Source organism: Pleurodeles waltl, chromosome 9 (genome assembly GCF_031143425.1).
Source record: "Pleurodeles waltl isolate 20211129_DDA chromosome 9, aPleWal1.hap1.20221129, whole genome shotgun sequence".
Classification (NCBI taxonomy): domain Eukaryota; kingdom Metazoa; phylum Chordata; class Amphibia; order Caudata; family Salamandridae; genus Pleurodeles; species Pleurodeles waltl.
Window position 1 is genome coordinate 1086292904 of NC_090448.1, and position 21547 is coordinate 1086314450.

General features: G+C 46.3%; 1 protein-coding gene across 4 annotated transcripts in view; it reads left to right on the forward strand.

The window, feature by feature from the left end:
• Positions 1-21547, forward strand: part of MGA (MAX dimerization protein MGA) — a 782199-nt gene that overhangs the window by 292565 nt on the left and 468087 nt on the right. For all 4 annotated transcript variants that reach the window (XM_069208766.1, XM_069208765.1, XM_069208763.1 and 1 more), the window contains exon 8: positions 1818-2452. In XM_069208766.1, coding sequence (XP_069064867.1) covers positions 1818-2452 — 635 coding nt within the window. The remainder of the gene's footprint in view (positions 1-1817; positions 2453-21547) is intronic.

Genomic DNA, 21547 nt, shown 5'->3' on the forward strand with positions numbered 1-21547 from the left:
TAATCGATGTTGCACCAACTCCTTGCCTTGAAGGCTTGGGGAAAAAAAAGATAGAAACACGTTTTTGTGCTTGGAAGGGCACTATATGGCGTTGGTGACATCGCCCGATTTCACTTTTGGTGTCAGTAAGATGGCAGTGCCCTCCTGCTGATGAGTTAGAGCTTTGAAGTTTCCGGAACCAATTTGATTATGAATTCTCAGGCGGAGAGAATATCCATCGGAAAGATAGTTATTGAAGGAAAGTAACCTTTTCTTATAAGTTTGCAACAGCATGTATTGGCTTGCACGCTTATCAAGTACATATAAGGACAATTGGTGTGCTACCTATAAAACAGGCTAAATGTATCATTTTACAAAGTAGCTATTGTAAAACCTCTTTGAGGGTTCTTGACAAGCTTTTATGGTAGCCTGGGGAGAATAATGCAACTAATAGGGTCTTCAGCAACTTTTTGGGACTAAAACATTGTTCTCTTTCACTTTCTGAGGTCCCCTGCTAACCTAACTGTTACATTCATGTACTCAGCATCATCTGATGCGGGAAGACCCTATTTGTAGCAATAAAATCTAAAATCATTGCATCAAATTAGTGAATTTGAATAGAGATTCAAACTTAGATATCTGCAAGAAGTGTAAGGTGCTACATTCTTATCCAGGCTTCTTGATGGAGGTGACTTCACCATTTCATATGAATCTATCTGCTGAGAGGCAAGCATTCTTCACTGACCGGTAAAAATGTCAGATATGTTCACACTCACTTGCCTGTTGGTTGGTTGTGGATTACGTCAAGTTTTCCCATAATTTCTTCTTTTGCTGTAAATATAGTTTGAAGTTAAGTGGTACATATAAATATGAGAGAATACACCATAACCCTCCCCATGGGTTCAGAACATTGAAGTGTGAGGTGTGTTAACCACATCCAGGCAGAGCCATTTAAGCTATTTGAGAGGTAAAATTTGCAAGATGGATTGTTGATGTGTATAGGTTTGTTTTGCATTGATATAAGGATCACTTCAAGGTCCAACATAGGTACACTGCCCTAGTAAAAAAGTGAACTTTATGGCTTTCCTCTGTTATATTCCAATAGCTGACATGCGGAGCAGCTACATGAGCATTTGTTCATACATTTACAAAGCCTTACTTTGTAGATGTACACACACCGAAAAGTCACTTTTGAGTTGATGCATGACATGCGATCTACTTTGGAGGTCCCAATGTATCTGCACAGTATGGGAATTACATTGTCCCAGTCGAACATAGCTCAGAATACATTAAAAGCAGGATGTGTGACCATTTCTATACATTGGTGGAAATTGCCATGTAATCCACAGCACACAAGTTGCAAATAGAACATATTAATTATCTTTAACGATTTGTAGCTTTGTGCTCTGTATATTTACATGCTACCCTATTTCCCCTTGATGCACGAATATGATAGAGGAATTATTTATATGACATTCAGGTGGTAACTAGCACAAAAATAAAATCCAATGAGGGGGACGGATGCGTAGTTTGAGGTGGAGTCTTTGTGGGTTTCAGAAGACCTGATCACAAGCCATTTGATGCACAAGTAAGTAGAAAAATAAGTAGTAATGTTCTTAATGCAACTCTAGATGGGTGTAGAGTGCACAACCTGTGAAATTAAAACACTACAAGCCCCAAACTGATTTTTACTTCTAAGCAAGATTTTGATTAAATCTTAGAGCTGCTTGCAACATAAGTAATTAGCTGCGTGCTTTGTAATATTTAGATGCAAACCCTATTTCATACTGTTGGTATGTATATAACATTTTAGTATGTGCAATTTATTTCTTTGATAGGTGGTGTGTCTGGGGCCCCTATGAAAAACCGATCAGCATTTTGCAGTGACAAACTAGATGAGTACCTTGAAAATGAAGCAAAGTTGATGGAAAGTGATTTAGATCTTCCTCCTGATGTTGCCCCACCAATAAATTACCAGCTTCCAACGAAGAGCACTAGCTATGTTCGAACACTTGACAGTGTCCTAAAAAAACAATCAGCTTCTTTCCCATTTGGCACTGAAAAAACACTTTCTTCGCCACCTGTCAGGAAGAAGGTGAGAGGACGCAGCAAGTCTACATCATCCAGCACAAAGGGAAAGCGTGTATATAGACGCATACTGCCCTCTACTGGAAGAGTAAAAGAGAAATTCAACTTGCAGAGTGTGCTCACAAAGGCCTCCTCTAATCCCCCTGGAAATATGATACACAGGTTTTTGCTGCCAGCTCTTGATGAGAACATGTTACCCAAACAAATCAATCTTGCTCAGGCTCAACAACAGCAGCAGCAGAATTCTGCCCGTTTCCCCGGAGTATCCAAATCATATTTGAAACTGATCGACCTTGAGGAATGTGCTGTATGGGATGGAAAACCTCGCACTTTCATCACCGAGGAGCGGGCAGATATATCACTGGCTACTTTACTAACAGCTCAGGTAAGTCACAGGCCATCATCATACATTATTTCTAATTTCCATAATGCAATTGACAAATGCATATGTTTGCCAGCATGCAAGTCTCCACTTATTGGTATGCTATTAAATCTTTATCTGGTGTTTGAGAGGATCATAAATACATTCATTCATTTGAAAATATTTGTCAGTGTTTGTCTCTTCACATTTGATTTTTCCACTGTATACTCCGTCTTGCAGTTTCTTCTTCTTGAGGTATCTTCAGTTAGCATACCAGAACTTGAATTTTCTCCACTAGTTTACCCACTGGCACTAGGTGTGACTGTTCTAGTTGACCTCAACCCTGGGAAATGCAATCTAGCTTACAAAGCCTGTAAGGAAATGCCTCCTTGGCATGGTTACCCACTGACGTTTTGCCTTTGCTGATGCTAAGTTATGATTTGAAAGTGTGCTGGGACGCTGCTAACCAGGCCCCAGCACCAGTGTTATTTCCCTAAACTGTACCTTTGTCTCCACAATTGGATCAACCCTGGCACCTAGGTAAGTCCCTTGTAACTGGTACCCCTGGTACCAAGGGCCCTGAAGGGGACCAAACCACAGCAAAGGCCTCCCTCTCAATGCCACTCCAACGCTGCTCCCTGGGGAGTAACCTCCTTCTAATGAAAGCAACAGGGTGGTCAAGGCCATCATCATTTGTTTGGGACAAAACTGCCCCTATCCCATGCTCAGAGGCATCAGTCTGCACAATGAACTGCTTGGAGTAATCTGGAACTTTGAGAACTGGTGCTGTGCACATAGCTTGTTTCAGGCTGTGAATGGCCTGTTTGCATTCTATTGTCCAGTTTACCTTCTTGGGCATTTTATTAGAGGTAAGCTTTGTGAGGGGTGTCACTATGGATCGATATCCCTTCACAAACCTCCTGTAGTAACCATTCAAGCCAAGGAATGCCCTGACTTAAGTCTGGGTTTTTGGAGCTACCCAGTCCAGAGTAGTCTGGATCTTGGGTTGGAGTGGCTGAACTTGGCCTCCAACTACAAGGTGTCCCAAGTAAACCACAGTACCCTGCCCTATCTGACATTTGGATGCCTTGACAGAGAGGCCTGCTGCTTGCAGGGCCTGCAAACCCTTCTTCAGGTGGACCAGGTGATCCTGCCAGCTGGAGCTAAAGACAGCAATATCATCAAAATAAGCTGCACTAAAGGACTCCAAGCCAGCAAGGACTTGATTCACCAACCTTTGGAAGGTGGCAGGGGCATTCTTTAAGCCAAAGGGCATCACAGTAAAGTGATAGTGTCCTTTAGGTGAGGAGAATGCTGTCTTTTCTTTTGCTCCTGGGGCCATTTTGTTTTGCCAGTACCCTGCTGTCAAGTCAAAGGTACTCAAGTATTTGGCAGCACCTAGTTTGTCAATAAACTCATCTGCCCTTGGAATGGGATGGGCATCTGTCTTGGTGACAGAATTAAGTCCGCTGTAGTCCACACAAAACCTCATCTCTCTCTTGCCATCTTTGGTGTGAGGTTTGGGGACTAAGACCACTGGGCTAGCCCAGGGTCTGCTCAATGACTCCCAATTCCAGCATCTTGTGGACTTCCACTTCGATGCTTTCCTTAACTTGGTCAGACTGTCTAAAAAATGTGTTTTTGACAGGCATGCTGTCTCCTGTGTCCACATCATGGGTACACAGGTGTGTCTGACCATGGGTTAGGGAAAAGAGCTCAGCAAACTGTTGTAAGACTTTCCTACAGTCAGATTGCTGTTGGCCAGGGAGGGTGTCTGAATAGATCACTCCATCAACTGAACCATCTTTAGGGTCAGTGGAGAGGAGATCAGGGAGAGGTGCACTCTGAGATTCCTGGTCCTCATCTGTAACCATTAACAGGTTTACATCTGTACTGTCATGAAAGAGTTTGAGGTGGTTCACATGGATCACCCTTTTGGGGGTCGTGCTAGTGCCACCAGGTAGGTGACCTGACTCTTTCTCTCTAGCACTGGGTAAGGGGCACTCCATCTGTCCTGAAGTGCCCTGGGAGCCATAGGCTCCAGAACCCAGACTTTCTGCCCTGGCTGAAACTCAACCATAGCAGCCTTTTGGTCATACCACATCTTCTGGAGTTGTTGGCTGGCCTTAAGGTTTTTACTTGCCTTTTCCATGTACTCTGCCATCCTGGAACGTAGGCCTAGTACATAGTCCACTATATCTTGTTTAGGCTCATGAAGAGGTCTCTCCCAGCCTTCTTTTTACAAGAGCTAGTGGTCCCCTGACAGGATGGCCAAACAGAAGTTCAAAGGGGGAAAACCCTACTCCCTTCTGAGGCACCTCTCTGTAGGCGAAAAGCAGACATGGCAAGAGGACATCCCATCTCCTTTTGAGCTTTTCAGGGAGCCCCATGATCATGCCCTTCAATGTCTTGTTGAATCTTTCCAGAAGACCATTGGTTTGTGGATGGTATGGTGTGGTGAATTTGTAAGTCACCCCACACTCATTCCACATATGCTTCATGTATGCTGACATGAAGTTGGTACCCCTGTCAGACACCACCTCCTTAGGAAATCCTACTCTGGTAAAGATACCAATGAGTGGTTTAGCTACTGCAGGGGCAGTAGTGGACCTAAGGGGAATTGCTTCAGGGTATCTAGTAAGTAGCATGATCCACTACTACTAGTATGTACTGGTTCCTGAGACTGTGGGAGGTTCAAGTGGACCCACTATGTCCACACCCACTCTTTCAAAGGGGACCCCCACCACTGGAAGTGGAATGAGGGGGCCTTTGGATGGCCACCTGTCTTACCACTGGCTTGAAAGGTGGCACAGGAGGCACAAAACTCCTTTACTTTCTGGGACATGTTGGGCCAATGCAGTGGTTGACTAACCTCTCCCAAGTCTTGGTTTGTCCCAAATGCCCAGCAAGTGGAGTATCATGGGCTAAAGTCAGGATGAACTCTCTAAACTCCTGAGGCACTACCACTCTCCTAGTGGCACTAGGTTTGTGATCTCTTGCCTCAGTGCAAAGGAGTCCATCTTCCCAATAGAGCCTATGTGTTCCATTGATTTTTCCTTTGGTCTCTTCAGCAGCTTGCTGCCTAAGGCCTTTAAGAGATTGACAAGTTTCTTGCCCCTTACACAGCTGTTCCCTTGTGGGTCACCCTGGGCCTAAGAGTTCAACCTGATAAGGTTCCAACTCCATGGGCTCAGTTTCCTCAGAGGGCAGAACTTCTTCCTGGGAAGAGAGGTTCTTTTTCTTTTGCTGTGTTGAAGCTGGTTCCCCAGTCTTCTTTCATTTTCTCTTGGAGGTTTCTCACCCTGAGCCTTGCACTGTGCCCTTGTCTTGACACACACCAGTTCAGGGATACCCAGCATGGCTGCATGGGTTTTGAGTTCTACCTCAGCCCATGCTGAGGACTCCGGGTCATTTCCAAGCAAACAGTCTACTGGGATAGAAGAGGAGACTACCACCTGTTCCAGGCAAGCGACTCCTCCCCATTCTAAAGCTACCATAGCCATGGGATGTACTTTAGTCTGATTGTCAGCGTTGGTGACTGGATAAGTTTGTCCAGTCAGGTATTGTCCTGGGGAAACCAGTTTGTCTGTCACCATTGTGACACTGGCACCTGTATCCCTCAGGGCTTCTACATTAGTCCCATTAATTAAGAGTTGCCGCCTGTATTTTTGCATATTAGGGGGCCAGGCAGCCAGTGTGGCTAAATCCACCCCACCCTCAGAAACTAACGAAGCTTCAGTGTGAACCCTGATTTGCTCTGGGCACACTGTTGATCCCACCTGAAGACTGGCTATTCCAGTGCTAACTGGAGTAGTAGTAGAAGTGGAGCCTTTCTTGGGAGAGGCCTTGTCTCCAGTTTGGTGTCCCTGCTGATTATAGCTACGACACCAGGCCTTTTTGGGATGAAAGTTTTTACCCTTGTACCCAAAATTGGATTGTGAAGAGGCTTTGGACCCTCCCTCTTGAGCAGGTTTTTGGGGCCCTGTAGAAGATTCTTTACTTTTTCCCTTGGAATTCTCAACACTCTTCCCCTGGGGAGGCTTTGTGACCCCTTTCTTTTGGTCACCCCCTTTGGAAGTCTTGGTCACCCTTGTCTTGACCCAGTGGTCTGCTTTCTTTCCCAGTTCTTGGGGAGAAATTGGACCTAGGTCTACCAGATGCTGATGCAGTTTTATCATTGAAACAATTACTTAAAAGATGTTCTTTCATAAACAAGTCATACAGCCCATCATTTACACCACTGCCATTAATCCAACCATCTAGTGTTTTGACTGTGAAGTCAACAAAATCAACCCAGGTCTTGCTCGAGGATTTTTTAGCCCCTCTGAACCTACTCCTGTACTCCTCAGTTGAGAATCCAATGCCCTCAATCAGGGTAGCCTACATGAGGTCATAGGATTCTACATCTTTTCCAGAGAGTGTGAGGAGTCTATCCCTACACTTTCCAGTGAACATTTCCCAAAGGAGAGCAACCCAGTGATATTTGTTTACTTTTCTGGTTGCACAAGCCCTCTCAAAAGCTGTGAACCATTTGGTGATGTCATCACCATCTTCATATTTTGTTACAATCCCTTTAGGGATTTTTAGCATGTCAGGAGTATCTTTGACCCTATTTAAGTTGCTGCCACCATTGATGGGAGATAAGCCCATCTCTTGTCTTTCCCTTTCTATGGCTAGGAGCTGTCTCTCCAAAGCCAATCTTTTGGCCATCCTGGCTTACAGGAGGTCCTCTTCATTGAGGCTGCCCTCAATGCTTCCAGAGTTGCTGGACTCCCCTGTGGGAGATTCAGCATCTCTGACTATCACTTGTGGAATCAGAGTTGAAGGAACCCTGATCTCCCTAACTAGGACTGGAGGGGGAAAGTTCTCCTCCACATCACTAGCTTCCCCCTCTGTAAGGGCCTCTTCAGAGGGGTTGTCTCTAGCAAACTCAGCCAAGAGCTCCTGGAGCTGTACTTTTGTAGGAGTTGAACCAGTTTTAAGTTTCTTGATTCTGCAGAGAGTCCTTAGCTCTGACATCTTAAGATGCAGGTAAGGTGTGAGGTTGAGCTCCACCACTGTCTCTTCTGCAGCAGACATTATTTCTCTAAAAGTTGGGATAGTTTTTAAGAATCTAAAACTATCTCTAGAACTTAATCCAAACTTTTACAAAACTTTTAAACTCTAAAAGAAATGCTAACAGGGACTAACACAAGGCCCTAGCAGGACTTTTAATAATTTAGAAAAATAGCTCAAATTTAAAAAAACAGTTTCTAATAACAATTTTTAGAATTTAGTCGTGTGATCAGGTATTGGCTGAGTAGTCCAGCAAATGCAAAGTCTTGTACCCCATCGCTGATCCACCAATGTAGGAAGTTGGCTCTGTATGTGCTATTTCAAAGTAAGAAATAGCATGCACAGGATCCAAGGGTTCCCCTTAGAGGTAAGATAGTGGCAAAAAGAGATAATTCTAATGCTCTATTTTGTGGTAGTGTGGTCGAGCAGTAGACCTATCAGAGGGAAGTGTTAACCATTTGTTGTACACACACAGGCAGTAAATGAGGGACACACACTCAAAGACAATTCCAGGCCAATAGGTTTTTATATAAAAAAATATATTTTCTTAGTTTATTTTAAGAACCACAGGTTCAAGATTTACAAACAATAAGGGTTCAAAGTTGGATCCAAGGTAGCCCACCGTTGGGGGTTCAAGGCAACCCCAAAGTTACCACACCAGCAGCTCAGGGCCGGTCAGGGGCAGAGGTCAAAGTGGTGCCCAAAGCACATAGGCTTCAATGGAAATAGGGGTGCCCCGGTTCCAGTCTGCCAGCAGGTAAGTACCCGCGACTTCGGAGAGCAGACCGGGGGGGCGCACAGAAAGTACACCCTCAGCGGGACAGGGGCAGCCGGGTGCAGAGTGCAAACAGGCGTCGGGTTTTCAATGGGGAGACCCGGGGGTCTCTTCAACGATGCAGGCAGGCACAGGAGGGGGGGGGGGGGCTCCTCAGGGTAGCCAGCACCTGGGCTAGGCATAGGGTCGTCTGGGGGTCGCTCCTGCACTGGAGTTCGGTTCTTTCAGATCCTGGGGGCTGCGGGTGCAGTGTGGTTTCCAGGCGTCGGGTTCCTTGAAGCAGGCATTCGCGGTCAGTGGGAGCCTCTGGATTTCCTCTGCAGGCGTCGCTGTGGGAGCTCAGGGGGGGTCAACTCTGGCTACTCACGGGCTCGCAGTCGCCGGGGAGTCCTCCCTGTAGAGTTAGTTTTCCGCAGGTCGAGCCGGGGGCGTCTGGTGCAGAGTGGAAAGTCTCACGCTTCCGGCGGGAAACGTGTGGTCTTTAAAAGTTGCTTCTTTGTTTAAAAAAAGTTGCAGTTTCTTCAACAGGGCCGCTGTTCTCTGGAGCTTCTTGGTCCTTTAGATGCAGGGTAGTCCTCAGAGGCTTAAGAGGTCACTGGACCCTGTTGGATGCGTCACTGTTGCAGTTTTCTTAGAAGTAGGGAGACAGGCGGGTGGGGCTGGGGCCAAATCAGTTGTCGTCTCCGTCTTCACTACAGGGCTTCAGGTCAGCAGTCCTTCTTCTTTAGGTTGCAGGAATCTATCTTCCTCGGTTCTGGGAGCTCCTAAATACTCAATTTAGGGTTGTGTTTAGGTCTGGGAGGGCAGTAGCCAATGGCTACTGGCCCCGAGGGTGGCTACACCCTCTGTGCCTCCTCCCTGTGGGGAGGGGGACCCATCCCTAATCCTATTGGGGGAATCCTCCATCTGTAAGATGGAGGATTTCTAAAAGTAAGTCACCTCAGCTCAGGACACCTTAGGGGCTGTCCTGTCTGGGGGGTGACTCCTTGTTTTCCTCATTATCTCCTCCAGCCTTGCCGCCAAAAGTGGGGGCAGTGGCCGGAGGGGCGGCCATCTCCACTAGCTGGGATGCCCTGTGGCGCTGTAACAAAGGGAGTGAGCCTTTGAGGCTCACCGCCAGGTGTTACAGTTCCTGCAGGGGGAGGTGAGAAGCACCTCCACCCAGTAGAGGCTTTGTTCCTGGCCACAGAGAGACAAAAGCACTCTCCCCATGTGGCCAGCAACATGTCTGGTGTGTGGCAGGCTGGCAAAACTAGTCAGCCCACACTGGAAGTCGGGTATGTTTTGAGGGGGCTTCTCTAAGATGCCCTCTGGGTGTATTTCACAATAAAGTGCACACTGGCATCAGTGTGCATTTATTGTGCTGAGAAGTTTGATACCAAACTTCCCAGTTTTCAGTGTAGCCATTATGGTGCTGTGGAGTTCGTGTATGACAGACTCCCAGACCATATACTCTTATGGGTACCCTGCACTTACAATGTCTAAGGTATTGCTTAGACACTGTAGGGGCATAGTGCTCATGCACCTATGCCTTCACCCGAGGTATAGTGCACCCTGCCTTAGGGCTGTAAGGCCTGCTAGAGGGGTGACTTATCTATGCCATAGGCAGTGTGGGGTTGGCATGGCATTCTGAGGGGAGTGCCATGTCGACTTAGTCATTTTCTCCCCACCATCACACACAAGCTGGCAAGCAGTGTGTATGTGCTGAGTGAGTGGTCCCCAGGGTGGCATAAGACATACTGCAGCCCTTAGAGACCTTCCCTGTCATCAGGGCACTTTGTATCGGGGTACCAGCTACAAGGGACTTACCTGGGTGCCAGGGTTGTGCCAATTGTGGAGACAAAGGTACAGTTTAGGGAAAGAACACTGGTGCTGGGGCCTGGTTAGCAGGTCCCAGCACACTTTCAAATCATAACTTGGCATCAGGAAAGGCAAAAAGTCAGGGGGTAACCATGCCAAGGAGGCATTTCCTTACACAGCACTTTACAACACTTGCATCAACAGACAGCGCCAGTCAAGGGCCCATCACTTTCATACGCCCACATGCCTGATACAGCAATCACACCAGGTGATGAGTGTGTGGACTGGCGTTTGGCTGGCACCGCTAGCCAAGAGCCACCCCAAGCACATCGCCAGCCAAGAGCCACACCACCTATACCGCCAGCCTAGCGCCACCCCACGCACACCGCCAGCCAAGGGCCACCCCACGCACACCGCCAGCCAAGCGCCACACCACCCACACCGCCAGCCAAGCGCCACCCCACGCACACTGCCAGCCAAGCGCCACACCACCTATACCGCCAGCCAAGCGCCACCCCAAGCACACCGCCAGCCAAGCGCCACTCCACGCACACCTTCAGCCAAGCGCCACCCCACGCACACCGCCAGCCAAGCGCCACCCCACGCACACCGCCAGCCAAGCGCCACCCCACGCACACCGCCAGCCAAGCGCCACCCCATGCACACCGCCTGCCAAGCGCCACACCACGCACACCGCCATCACTTTTTTGTTTGTTTCTAAAGAACATAGAAACCACTAACTAATTATAAAATAAGTACAAAACTACAAACACAAAAGTTCTAACTAAATACATGACAGTAATGCCAACCATGAAACTGAACATATGAAAATTTAAAACAGGCAGTTTACGCTCACGCTAGTTCCCAAACCTTTTTCCTAGTGCGGTAACTTCTAAAACAGCCGGGCACACACAGCCCATGCTTTGAAGGGCATTCGGGGCAGTACATCCGGCTCTCCCTCCGGATTGATCTCCGGGCACATACTCTACATTTCTTTGTGGGCAAGTCTTTTTTGGGAGTGGGAGGAATGTGATCTGGAAAGTGGCGATCTTTCAATCTAGCCACTTCCTCCACCACTTCTACTCTAGGAACTCTTGCCCGTTCCACCACAATAAAGCTCTCTATCACTGACTCCTGAAATTTAACAAATGTCATCCTTGACTCAGATGAACAATCCTTGAACACAATAAAAGCATTAAAAGTTGCAAAATGAAATAAATGTAGGGCCAACTTTTTATACCACACGTAAGAGTTATGAAGAGCAGTGTAAGGTTCCAACCTCTTATCTACTCTATCAACACCACCCATGTGCCTATTGTAGTCCAAAATGCACGCAGGTTTTCGCACTTCCGCAACCTGACCCCAAACAGTCACAGGGGAAGTACTCTCATCATGGATGGTAGATAGCATGTACACATCCCTCCTGTCTGAAAATTTCAGAGCTAGCAGCTCATTATTCCGCAAGGCACTCCACTGTCCCCTCTCAAGTTTTTTTTACAGACAAGCTCCCTTGGATAGCCTTTCTGGTTACAACGGATTGTGGCACAAGCAACAGTGTCCACTCTAAACAACTCCTTGAACAACTGCACTCCAGTGTAGAAATGATCTACGTACAAATGGTGACCTTTGTTAAACAATCGTCTACCAAGTTCCCACTAAATTGTTTCGCTAACTCCAAAAGTGGCAGGACAACTAGGAGGGTCGATACTGGTATCCCTACCAGTGTAGACCCGGAAATTATACACATATCCTGTACTGCTTTCTGACAGCATATATAATTTAATCCCATCCCGTGCCCTCTTACTAGAATTTACTGCTTAAAAACTAAATGCCCCTTGAAAAGGACCAAAGACTCGTCCACACTTATCTCTTTGCCTGGAACATAGACCTCTGAAAACCGATCTACAAAATGATCAAGGACAGGCCTAATCTTAAAAAGACGGTCACAATCAGGGTGTTCTCGTGGCAAGGCTAAAGCATTGTCTACAAAATGCAGCATACGAAGAAGAAGCAAATAGCGATTACGTGTCATTGTTGCAGGAAATATAGCCGTTGCCATCAAGGGACTAGTGAGCCAATAAGAAGCCAGTGACGGCTTCCTGATCAACCCCATCAAAAAAGTAAAACCTAAAAACTTTTTCATCTCTTCCAGATATGTGGCAACCCACTGAGTAGCTCTAGACTGAGGCCTAAGTCTGGCAGCGTTGTCCCTCAAATATTGCTCTGCATACAAATTAGTCTGCTCCACAATCTCTTCCAAAAATACAATGTCCATAAACAAGTGAAAGAAATGGACAGGCAAAAAGTTTTCCGTATTGACTCTACACCCTGGGAGACCAGTAAATGCAGGTAACTGTGGCTGCTCCATGTTTGGGGCAATCCAGGTGTCAGGTCTTCTAATGGGAAACCCTTCTGCCCCAGGCTGCTGCACTCTTGGCACAACAATGTCCTCCTCTAAAACAGGCCCTTCATCTGCACTGAGTAGCTTCCTCATCAGAAGAATACTCTCTGACAGAAAACTCACTGCCAGAATCTCTCACTTCCTCCTCTGCCTCAGATGCAGAGTCAGTCTCGTAATCATGGTCTGAAGACGACACAAAGAGCATGCCAACAACCTGCTGAGCGGTCACTCTGTGGCTAGCCATGAACCTCACTAACAACAAATAGATTGCCAACAACAACTAGCACTAAAATAAGTAATAAACAAAGTGTAGCTTTATCACAAAGAGTTATGTACTAAAAAACTATACCACTCACTTGCCTGAACAAGCTACTCACCAGCAACTACTCTGCACAGACACAGCAATCACCAGTGATATCCCACAAAAAAGCAAAAAGCAAATTAGACATATGACAACACAAATATCATTGTGCTCAAGTCTAAGGACAATTTTACACACAATACTGCATTTAGTACACCACCTACAAACATGTCATTCATGCATGTCAACAATACTCCTTTGGAGTAAATTGCTTTCACTTACCTAAAACATGCAACTATGTAAACCGCAGGACAACTACTGCCAAAACCGCAAGGATCCACAGCAAAGGAAGCAAAAGCTTTGAACTAGAACAAAAAGAAGAAATAAACTGTTATAATCACAAATACAAATACTTCACCAGTTGACAAACACCCCGCCACCAAGAACTTAGAAATTGTCCCTGGTGCCTAAGTGGCTTCTCCCCCACTAGGAGCCAGATGGGCCTAAAAAAAATAGGCTGATCTGCCTCCAAGGTGGGCAGAAATGGCCATCACTAATGTGCCCCCTTTGGGGGTGACCCTTGCCAAAGGTGCCGCCCACCCCCCCACACAACACACACACACACAGGATCCCTGGTGCCTAAGTGGATTCTGCCCCACTTGGGGAGCAGAATCCCCCCAATTTGGTGTAGATCTGAATCTCTGGCCTGAGCCCACAGCCTTGACATCAGCACCAACAAAGCTCCTGAAGCTTAAGACTACGGCACCAAAATCCTCTGAGCCGGAAATCTGGGAAACCAGAGACTCAGGCCAGGCCTCCACCAGCCCCTCTCTGGTCAAGCCTATAGTAGAGAAAATGGACGTTGGACAGCGCAAGTTCCAGATCCTAAAGGACACTTGTCGGATCATTGCCATACCTTCCTCTCCTGTGCTCTCCAAAAGGGATCTGGATGTTCCTGTCCCTTCCAAAAAGTAGACAAAGGGCAATGCTAGTAGCCAACCTCAACCTCCTCCACCCCTTTCTTCACCTCCACCTCCTTCTTCTCCTCAATCTCCATGATCACCCATAGAAGAGAATGACACTTGTCAGGGGTCACCACAGTCCTACTCTTCGGGGTTTAGAGTGTCCTCCTGACAACCCAGACCCATGGGATGCTTCCGACCCTGATCTCATCCCCTCAAAAGACACTGTTATTTACCTTGCACTCCCTTCACCACCAGAAGACATTGGGGGTCGTTATGACCCTGGTGGTCACCAAACCAACCGCCGACACCACCAGGCTGCCACTAGCCTGAGCCTGGCTGTTGTTACGAGTCCCCATCCGCCAGCCTGTCCATGGCAGTGGGCTGGGGGAACGGAAGGGGAGTTTCAGTCCACCCATGTGGTATGATGACAGGATGACTCTGTCATAATGGGGGGCCATTATTTCTTACCAAAAGGTAATCCCTAGCTTAGCCATCTTTTACCATGTATACCTCCATAAGGACCCCATTGAGCAAGATTTATTTTTCAACACCCTTTCCTCTATGCATAGAGATACGCAATACCTTCTCATCCTCCCTGGTATGCTTAAGCATGCAGAGGCTATCTTTAAGAAACCTGTACGTTTCTGTATAATCACTCTGGGTGGTCAAGAAATACAAGGAGGCCGTCTCTGACCAGATTTACCAGGGCACATGTACCACCCAAATCCATAGTGGCAGCAACTACCTTTAAACAGGCTAGCATCCAGGACAACGTGGATTTTCCACCCTCAGAAAAGGAGAACAATAGGATTGATGCCACAGGGAAGCGGGGGACAGCTCAGACAGCAAACCATTGCCACATAGCCGATTCTCACACCCTTTTGGCCTGGTGTGATCTGACCCTTTGGGATGAGATGGAGGAGTTACTACAGTATCTCCCCGAGAAGCAGCATCAATGGGAATAACAGATTGTCTTGGAGGATCAAACCATCACCAGTAATTCTATCTGATTCGCACTTGATGCAGCAGACACTGCAGCATGAGGAATAAATACCAGCGTCCTTCTAAAAAGACATGCTTGGCTTTGGTGCTCCGGCTTTAAACTTGAGGTCCAGCAGGTAGTTCTGAACATGCCTTTTGATAAGGCGCACCTGTTTTGGCCACAGGTAAATACCACACTATAAAATTTAAAGGAGGACACCGGCATCACTAAGGCCAATGGTGCCCTCCAAACTACAACACAGAGGAATTTCGTATGTCACCATGAGTACAGGGGACATACAAATCCTCCACACCTGAGGCTTTTACATCACACACCAGACAACCTCAGTCTTCCTACACTAGAGACTTCTACAGGGGGTCCAATAGTAGGGAGAGATGGAAGAGCACTGCTACACATGGATCCTCCTCCACTGCCAAGCAGTGACTACCTACACCAGTGGTTCCAAATCTTTTGACTTCTGAGGACCCCCATTGGATCATTGGTGGAAGCCCGGGACCCCCAAGCAATTTGTACAATTTAAATTTCAAACATTAAAACAGTGATTAGCAAAAATTACACAAACAAGCAAACACCAAATACTCAAATTACTAAAGATATAATTATTTTATATTGAAAAAATATGCAAAAATCTTTTTTTTTATAGTCAACTTTATTTCTTTAAAAAGTGGCATAACAAAGACAGTGAGATCATATTTGTCAAGTCAGTAAAAACATGCAAATACACATGATGATAATCACATTCCTCCCCAAAATACCAATCATTTTTCTCAGAAGGGCAAACAGTGGTAGGCCCGCCATTTACCCCAACTTTTTTCATGTTTCCGAAGTCATCCCCTAAGTTCGTATATCGTTTTTTGCAGTTGGGAGCACCAGTCGATCCCCACTCGCCATTTCAATAGCGTTGGTGCTGCAGGATTTCTCCATAGTTGAGCAATGTTTCTTTGAGCAGCTAAGCATGCAACCCCCCACTAAGGTGTGATATGCCGTTGGTCCACCCAATTCCTCCAGAAGCCCAAGACCGCCACCCTAACATTCAGCTCAATCGGACGCTCTAAGACCCCAGAGAGTCCCGCCCCACTGCCTCCCATAAGAAGCGCTCCACTGGGCACTCCCAGGCCACATGCAGAAGGTGTACCTCCAGATGATCACACCTCACACACCCAGAAGGCTTCCTCGGACACTTGGACAGCAGGGGCGATGGGGATATATACGTCATATGGAAGTAATTGATTTGTATCATCCGTAAGCGTACGGAAATTGCCAGTTCCTTAGGTGCAAGGGAGGCTTCCCTCCAGTCATCCTCATCTAGTTCACCCACCCAGGTTGTCCACTTGTCTCGTAATGTGGCTGGACGTCAGGGGCATTAGTAAACAGCAAGCGATATAGCTGGGTAATGGCTCCCTTTCCTAGGGAGCCCATAAGCAGTTTAGCTTCAAGAGGGCTATGGTCTGGCAGGGATAACGCAGGCTGCAGGTGAGTGCGAAGGGCATGGCGCAGCTGGAGGAAGTAGAGAAATTGTGTGTTGGCTAGGGCATATTGATCCTTCAACTGCGGGTCTCTGTCATATATGTCCCCCAGGTAGGTAATCCCAATGGCGTCCCAATGCCTGAATCCCTCCAAATTAGTCAACTGTCGCAGCCATGTGTCACGCGATAGAGGTATCAGTTTGGTAAGGCGTGATCCCAACCTGTCAGACGCAGGGCCTCCCTCCAACACCGATCTGCCACCTGTCAGTCAGGGGCAGTCTGAGAGATTGGGCTGCCATACAATAGACCCAGTAGGCCATAATATCCCAGGTGGTGGAGTTCCAACCAATAAGCAGGGTCGACCTACCAGCCGGTACTAATTGGGCAGCCAGAGAATATATGTAGATGCCTTGTCTCCCCAATCCACCTTCATAAGGAGATTTCAGTACGGAACAGAATGCCACTCTGTGATGCCCTCCTGCCCATATAAAGGAGGTGAGTTTGGAAGTAAGGGACCGAAGGCAAGAGCGGGGTACCGTATATGGGAAGTTTGCCAGCACATGTAAATACAGAGGGAGGCTGAGTAATTTGAAGAGGGCATTTCGACCCAGTGGATTAAGTGCAGGCTACGCCAGCAGTCCAAGTTCTGATCCAAGGCCTAGGAGAGGAGCTGAAAGTTGAGCTGCCAGGCCAAATCCAGGAATAGGGAGAGGCAAATTCCCAAATATATGAAAGTATTTCGCCTCACTGGGATGTCTGGGCACCAGATACACCCCCACATTTGCCTGCCCCATCTCCAGGCACCTCCACCAGCAATGATTTCCTGGGGTTGAGTCTCAGAACTGAGGCCTCACCGTAGAGGGCTGTGGTGGTGCATCTTGATAACTTAACTTTTTAATGTTTAGGAAAGTTAAATCCTCGGGTCAGATTCTACTTTCCCAAGCGATTTCTGTTTTTATTTTTCTAGGCACATAAGATCTGAGTAAGCTTTTTCACATAAATATGTGGTGGGAAAAGGCAGTAAAACAATAAGGGCCTCTCATCTCTTCAATAACCTTTCTGTCATGTGTAAATTCTTTGTTTTATAGCACCTCTCATACCAGTGTAGGGTGTTCAAGCACTTTACAGGGGACTACAAGGTGTAAGATTCACATATCATCTGCACTAGTAGGCATTTTCTAAGAGTGCTTGGTCTGGAGAAGTAGAAGCTCAGGATTCAGAACACAGCACTGTGGTTAGCATTGAGTTGGAAAATAAGAATGTATTCCTATGCAAGCAAACCTTTTTTAGCAGCATAAGGAAAATGAAAGACTGGGAAAGAATAACTTTCTAATTTGTGTCATGCAGTTTGCATGCAGCTCTTTAATGGGTGTTCAAGCCCTTTACAGGGGACTACAAGGTGTAAGATTCACATATCATCTGCACTAGTAGGCATTTTCTAAGAGTGCTTGGTCTGGAGAAGTGCAAGCTCAGGATTCAGAACACAGCACTGTGGTTAGCATTGAGTTGGAAAATAAGAATATATTCCTATGCAAGCAAACCTTTTTTAGCAGCATAAGGAAAATGAAAGACTGGGAAAGAATAACTTTCTAATTTGTGCCATGCAGTTTGCATGCAGCTATTTAATGGTAGTTCATAGCTCACTGCCTAGATTACGATTGTAACTTATGAACTGCACAGTAACAAAAGAATCTCTGTGACAAAAGCAGTAACCCACTGTGCTATGCACATAAAATACTGTGCTTTGCATGATACATGTTCTTTGCAACAGGCACATTAACCATCAGCGCTACCTTTGAGTCAAAACTGCCACTAGACAAAACTCACATCTCTCTCCAGCAGGTACATTAACCACTAGAGTTATTGTGACGCATTTATTTTTGCCTGAAAGCTACTGTATGTACAAGGAACTTTGCAGTGTTCTTAAAACTGCAGCACAAAGGAAGTAATATAAAAACACACACATGTTTGTCAGAGGCGCCAGCTGAAGAAGTGCCTTCCTCCCTGCCGAAGCCTGCAGACCTCCTGGGAATGTCACGGACCCATGGGAATCCACGTACCACAGGTTGGGAACCGCTGACCTACACCTTTCCCCCCCAATCATCCAACACCTGTCTGGTGAAGACTCCAACTTTTCCACACCATGTGGGTCACCATCACCATGGGTCCTTGCCATTATCCAACAAGGCTATTGTCTGGAGCTCATTACCACACCTCCAAATATTCCCCCTTAGGCTTGCAAGCTATCATAAGAACATTTAACCCTTCTAAAACAAGAGGGCCAAACCCTTCTTCTTAAGGGGGCCATAGAACCTGTTCCCACAGAACATTAAGGCTCAGGAGTATACTCCCTATATTTCCTAATTTCCCAAAAGGACAAGTCCTTCAGACCAATACAGGACCTTTATCCTCTAAACAAATACATTCTATTAGAACATTTTCACATGGTCACTGTTCAGGATGCCATTGTACTCGAAGTGCCTACTTGATCCCGAGACTGTGTGAAATGCTGCTGAGCTGGAGGTCTATGCTGAAGATGGCTTCGTCTTGGCTATTTTCGGTGCCGGAAGGCGGGGAATCGGATTGTAACTTTCGGATCCGACCATGGCCCGAAGGCAGTGGTGAACCAACGACTTGTTTGAGGTGTGCTGCATTACATGATTCTTTTGCCTAAGAAAACAGCAACTCCTCCCAGTAGCTATAGTGCCATGGTGCACCTAGGAGTACCCATAAAAGGTGCTGTGTATGAGATATGCATGAATTTGCTTTGAAAATACTATAATAACAGACACTGTGACACAGATTTGCTAAAAAATAATCCAAGTGTTTCGACTCTGAAAAATAAATCTTCCACATCCGCTTCGGGCCGACATCTTCCACTCGACATAAGGCTTCAACTGTGAAATCTTGAGAACCGATGATGCAGGCTTCCAAAGAATCCGCTCATTCCTCAGAGGCAGCTTTACCAGTGGAGCAAATTCTTGAAATAATGGGCTCCCGTCAGCACCAACTCCACATTTAAAAGGGAACAGGGAAAATAATTGCTTCTCTCCCTGTCTCAATAAAGAGGAGACTAGCTTTTCAAGAGACCTTGGACACTTCTCCCCCTCCTAAAAAGTTCTCTAAGGACAAGGCTCCAGTTCACCCTCAGCCTTCTCCACCTCAGTCTCCTATAATTCCTTCTACTCCTTCACCACCTTCACAATCCCCTCCACCTATTTTTGAGCCACATTTTTTCCACAAGGTTTACCACCACCTCAGGGAGATGATTTAGGAGACATTCCAGAAGATCTTGACCCATGGGATTCCTGCAATCCAGATCCCATATTACCGAATGACCCTAATTTATACTCTGCATGCCCTTCACCTCCAGAAGATGCAACTTCATACCAGCAGGTCATCACATGGGCAGCTGCATATTACAATATACAAATGCACATTGACCCTTTTGAAGAGGATTTTCTCTCCGATACACTGACTACCACCCATAAAGAAAGTCAGTTTTTGCCTATGTTACTAGGTATTCGTAGACAAGCCACAGACATTTTTAAAGAACTTGTTAGGTCAAGAGTTGTTAACCCAAAGGTCGATTTAAAAAAAAACAAAAAAAAAACAGGCCCTATATTTTTTAAATCACAAATACATCCTGACTTTATAGTTGTCAGCACAGCATGGAAACATGCTAACAGCTAATCAATGGGAGATGTTCCTCCCCCTGATAAAGAAAGCAAAAAACTAGATGCAGCAAGGAAAAGAGTGGCTAAACATGCTGCCAATCATTAGTGTATTGCCAATTCGGAGGTGCTTTTGGCACGTTACAATATGGCCCACTGAGATGAGATGGAGGATGTTCTCCAGTACCTCTCTAAAGAGCATCGCAAAAGTGGACAGGAAATAGTTTCTGAAGGCCAAACTACTTCAGATAACTCGATTATGTGTGCCACTGATGCAGCTGATACCGCAGCACGTGGTATTAAAACCAGTATTATTATTATTATTAGAAGGCATGTTTGGCTTAGGTGATCAGGCTTCGAGCCAGAAATTCAGCAGGCAGTTCTCAACACGCCTTTTGACAGGGAACACTTGTTTGGTCAAGAGGTTGACACCATAATAGAAAAGCTCAAAAAGGATTCTGAAACCCCAAAGGCTATGGGGGCCCTACTCACCACGCCACAACAGGGTAGTTTTTGTCATCCACAATTCAGGGGAGCCTTCAAATCCTAATCTACTGAGCCTTCATCCTCCCAAACCAAGCAAGGCAGGTATTACTATAATAGAGTTTCCTTCCGAGGTTTCTACAGAGTTGCAAATAATAAAAATAGAGGAAAAGCATCCACCACTAGAGGGTCTGCCTCCAACACACACCAGTGACTACTTACACCTTTCGCCAGCTCACACCTTTCCATCTGTGGAAATACCTCTGCATTTTTATCCCCAGTGGTCCAAGATCACCACAGGTCAGTGGGTTCTATCAATTATCCAGCATGGTTACTGGTTAGAACTCATATCCACTCCACCAAATATTCCCCTTTTTTGTGGGGCGGGGGGTGGGGTAGGGGGGCATGTTCTCCTCAATTGTCCCTTCATGCTCAGACGATTTGTAAATGGGCAATTCACCACTGCATTCACTTAGACTGGCAGAATATCTTCCAGGAATAGACCACCAGTTTGCAGACCTCCTCAGAAGGATGTAGCAACAAGTCCATGAATGGGAACTTCACCGACACTTTCAAAGGTGGGGAACACCACAGATAGACCTCTTCGCCACCGCAGAAAATTCAAAATGCCAAACCTTTGCGTCCAGATACCCACACCCTCAGTCAAAGGGCAATGCTCTATGGATGAATTTGTCAGGGATATTTGCTTATGTGTTTACGCCTCTCCCACTCATTCCGTCCTTAGTTCGCAAAATGAGACAAATATTACTCACTATGATACTTCTAGCAGCCACATGGGCATGTGAACCTTGGTTCATAACACTGTTGGATCTGTCTGTAGTTCCTCACGAGAAACTCCCCAACAGGCCGGACCGTCTCGCTCAAAAACAAGGTCAAATCAGACATCCAGACCCCAAAACACTCAATCTTGCGATATGGCTCCTGATGTCATAGAGTTTGGTTATTTGAATCTTCTCTACGGATGTATGGAAATTCTTAGGGAGGCACTTAAACCTACAACTAGACAGTGTTATGCTAAAAAATTTAACTATTCTGTCTGCTACTGTCAACTTAAACACATTAATCCACTCAAAGCCTCAGTTCAAGACATTATCTACTACATTTACAAAAGGCAAACTTGGCATGCTCATCTGTTGAACTTCATTTAGGAGCTATAGCTCCTTACTTCCAAAATA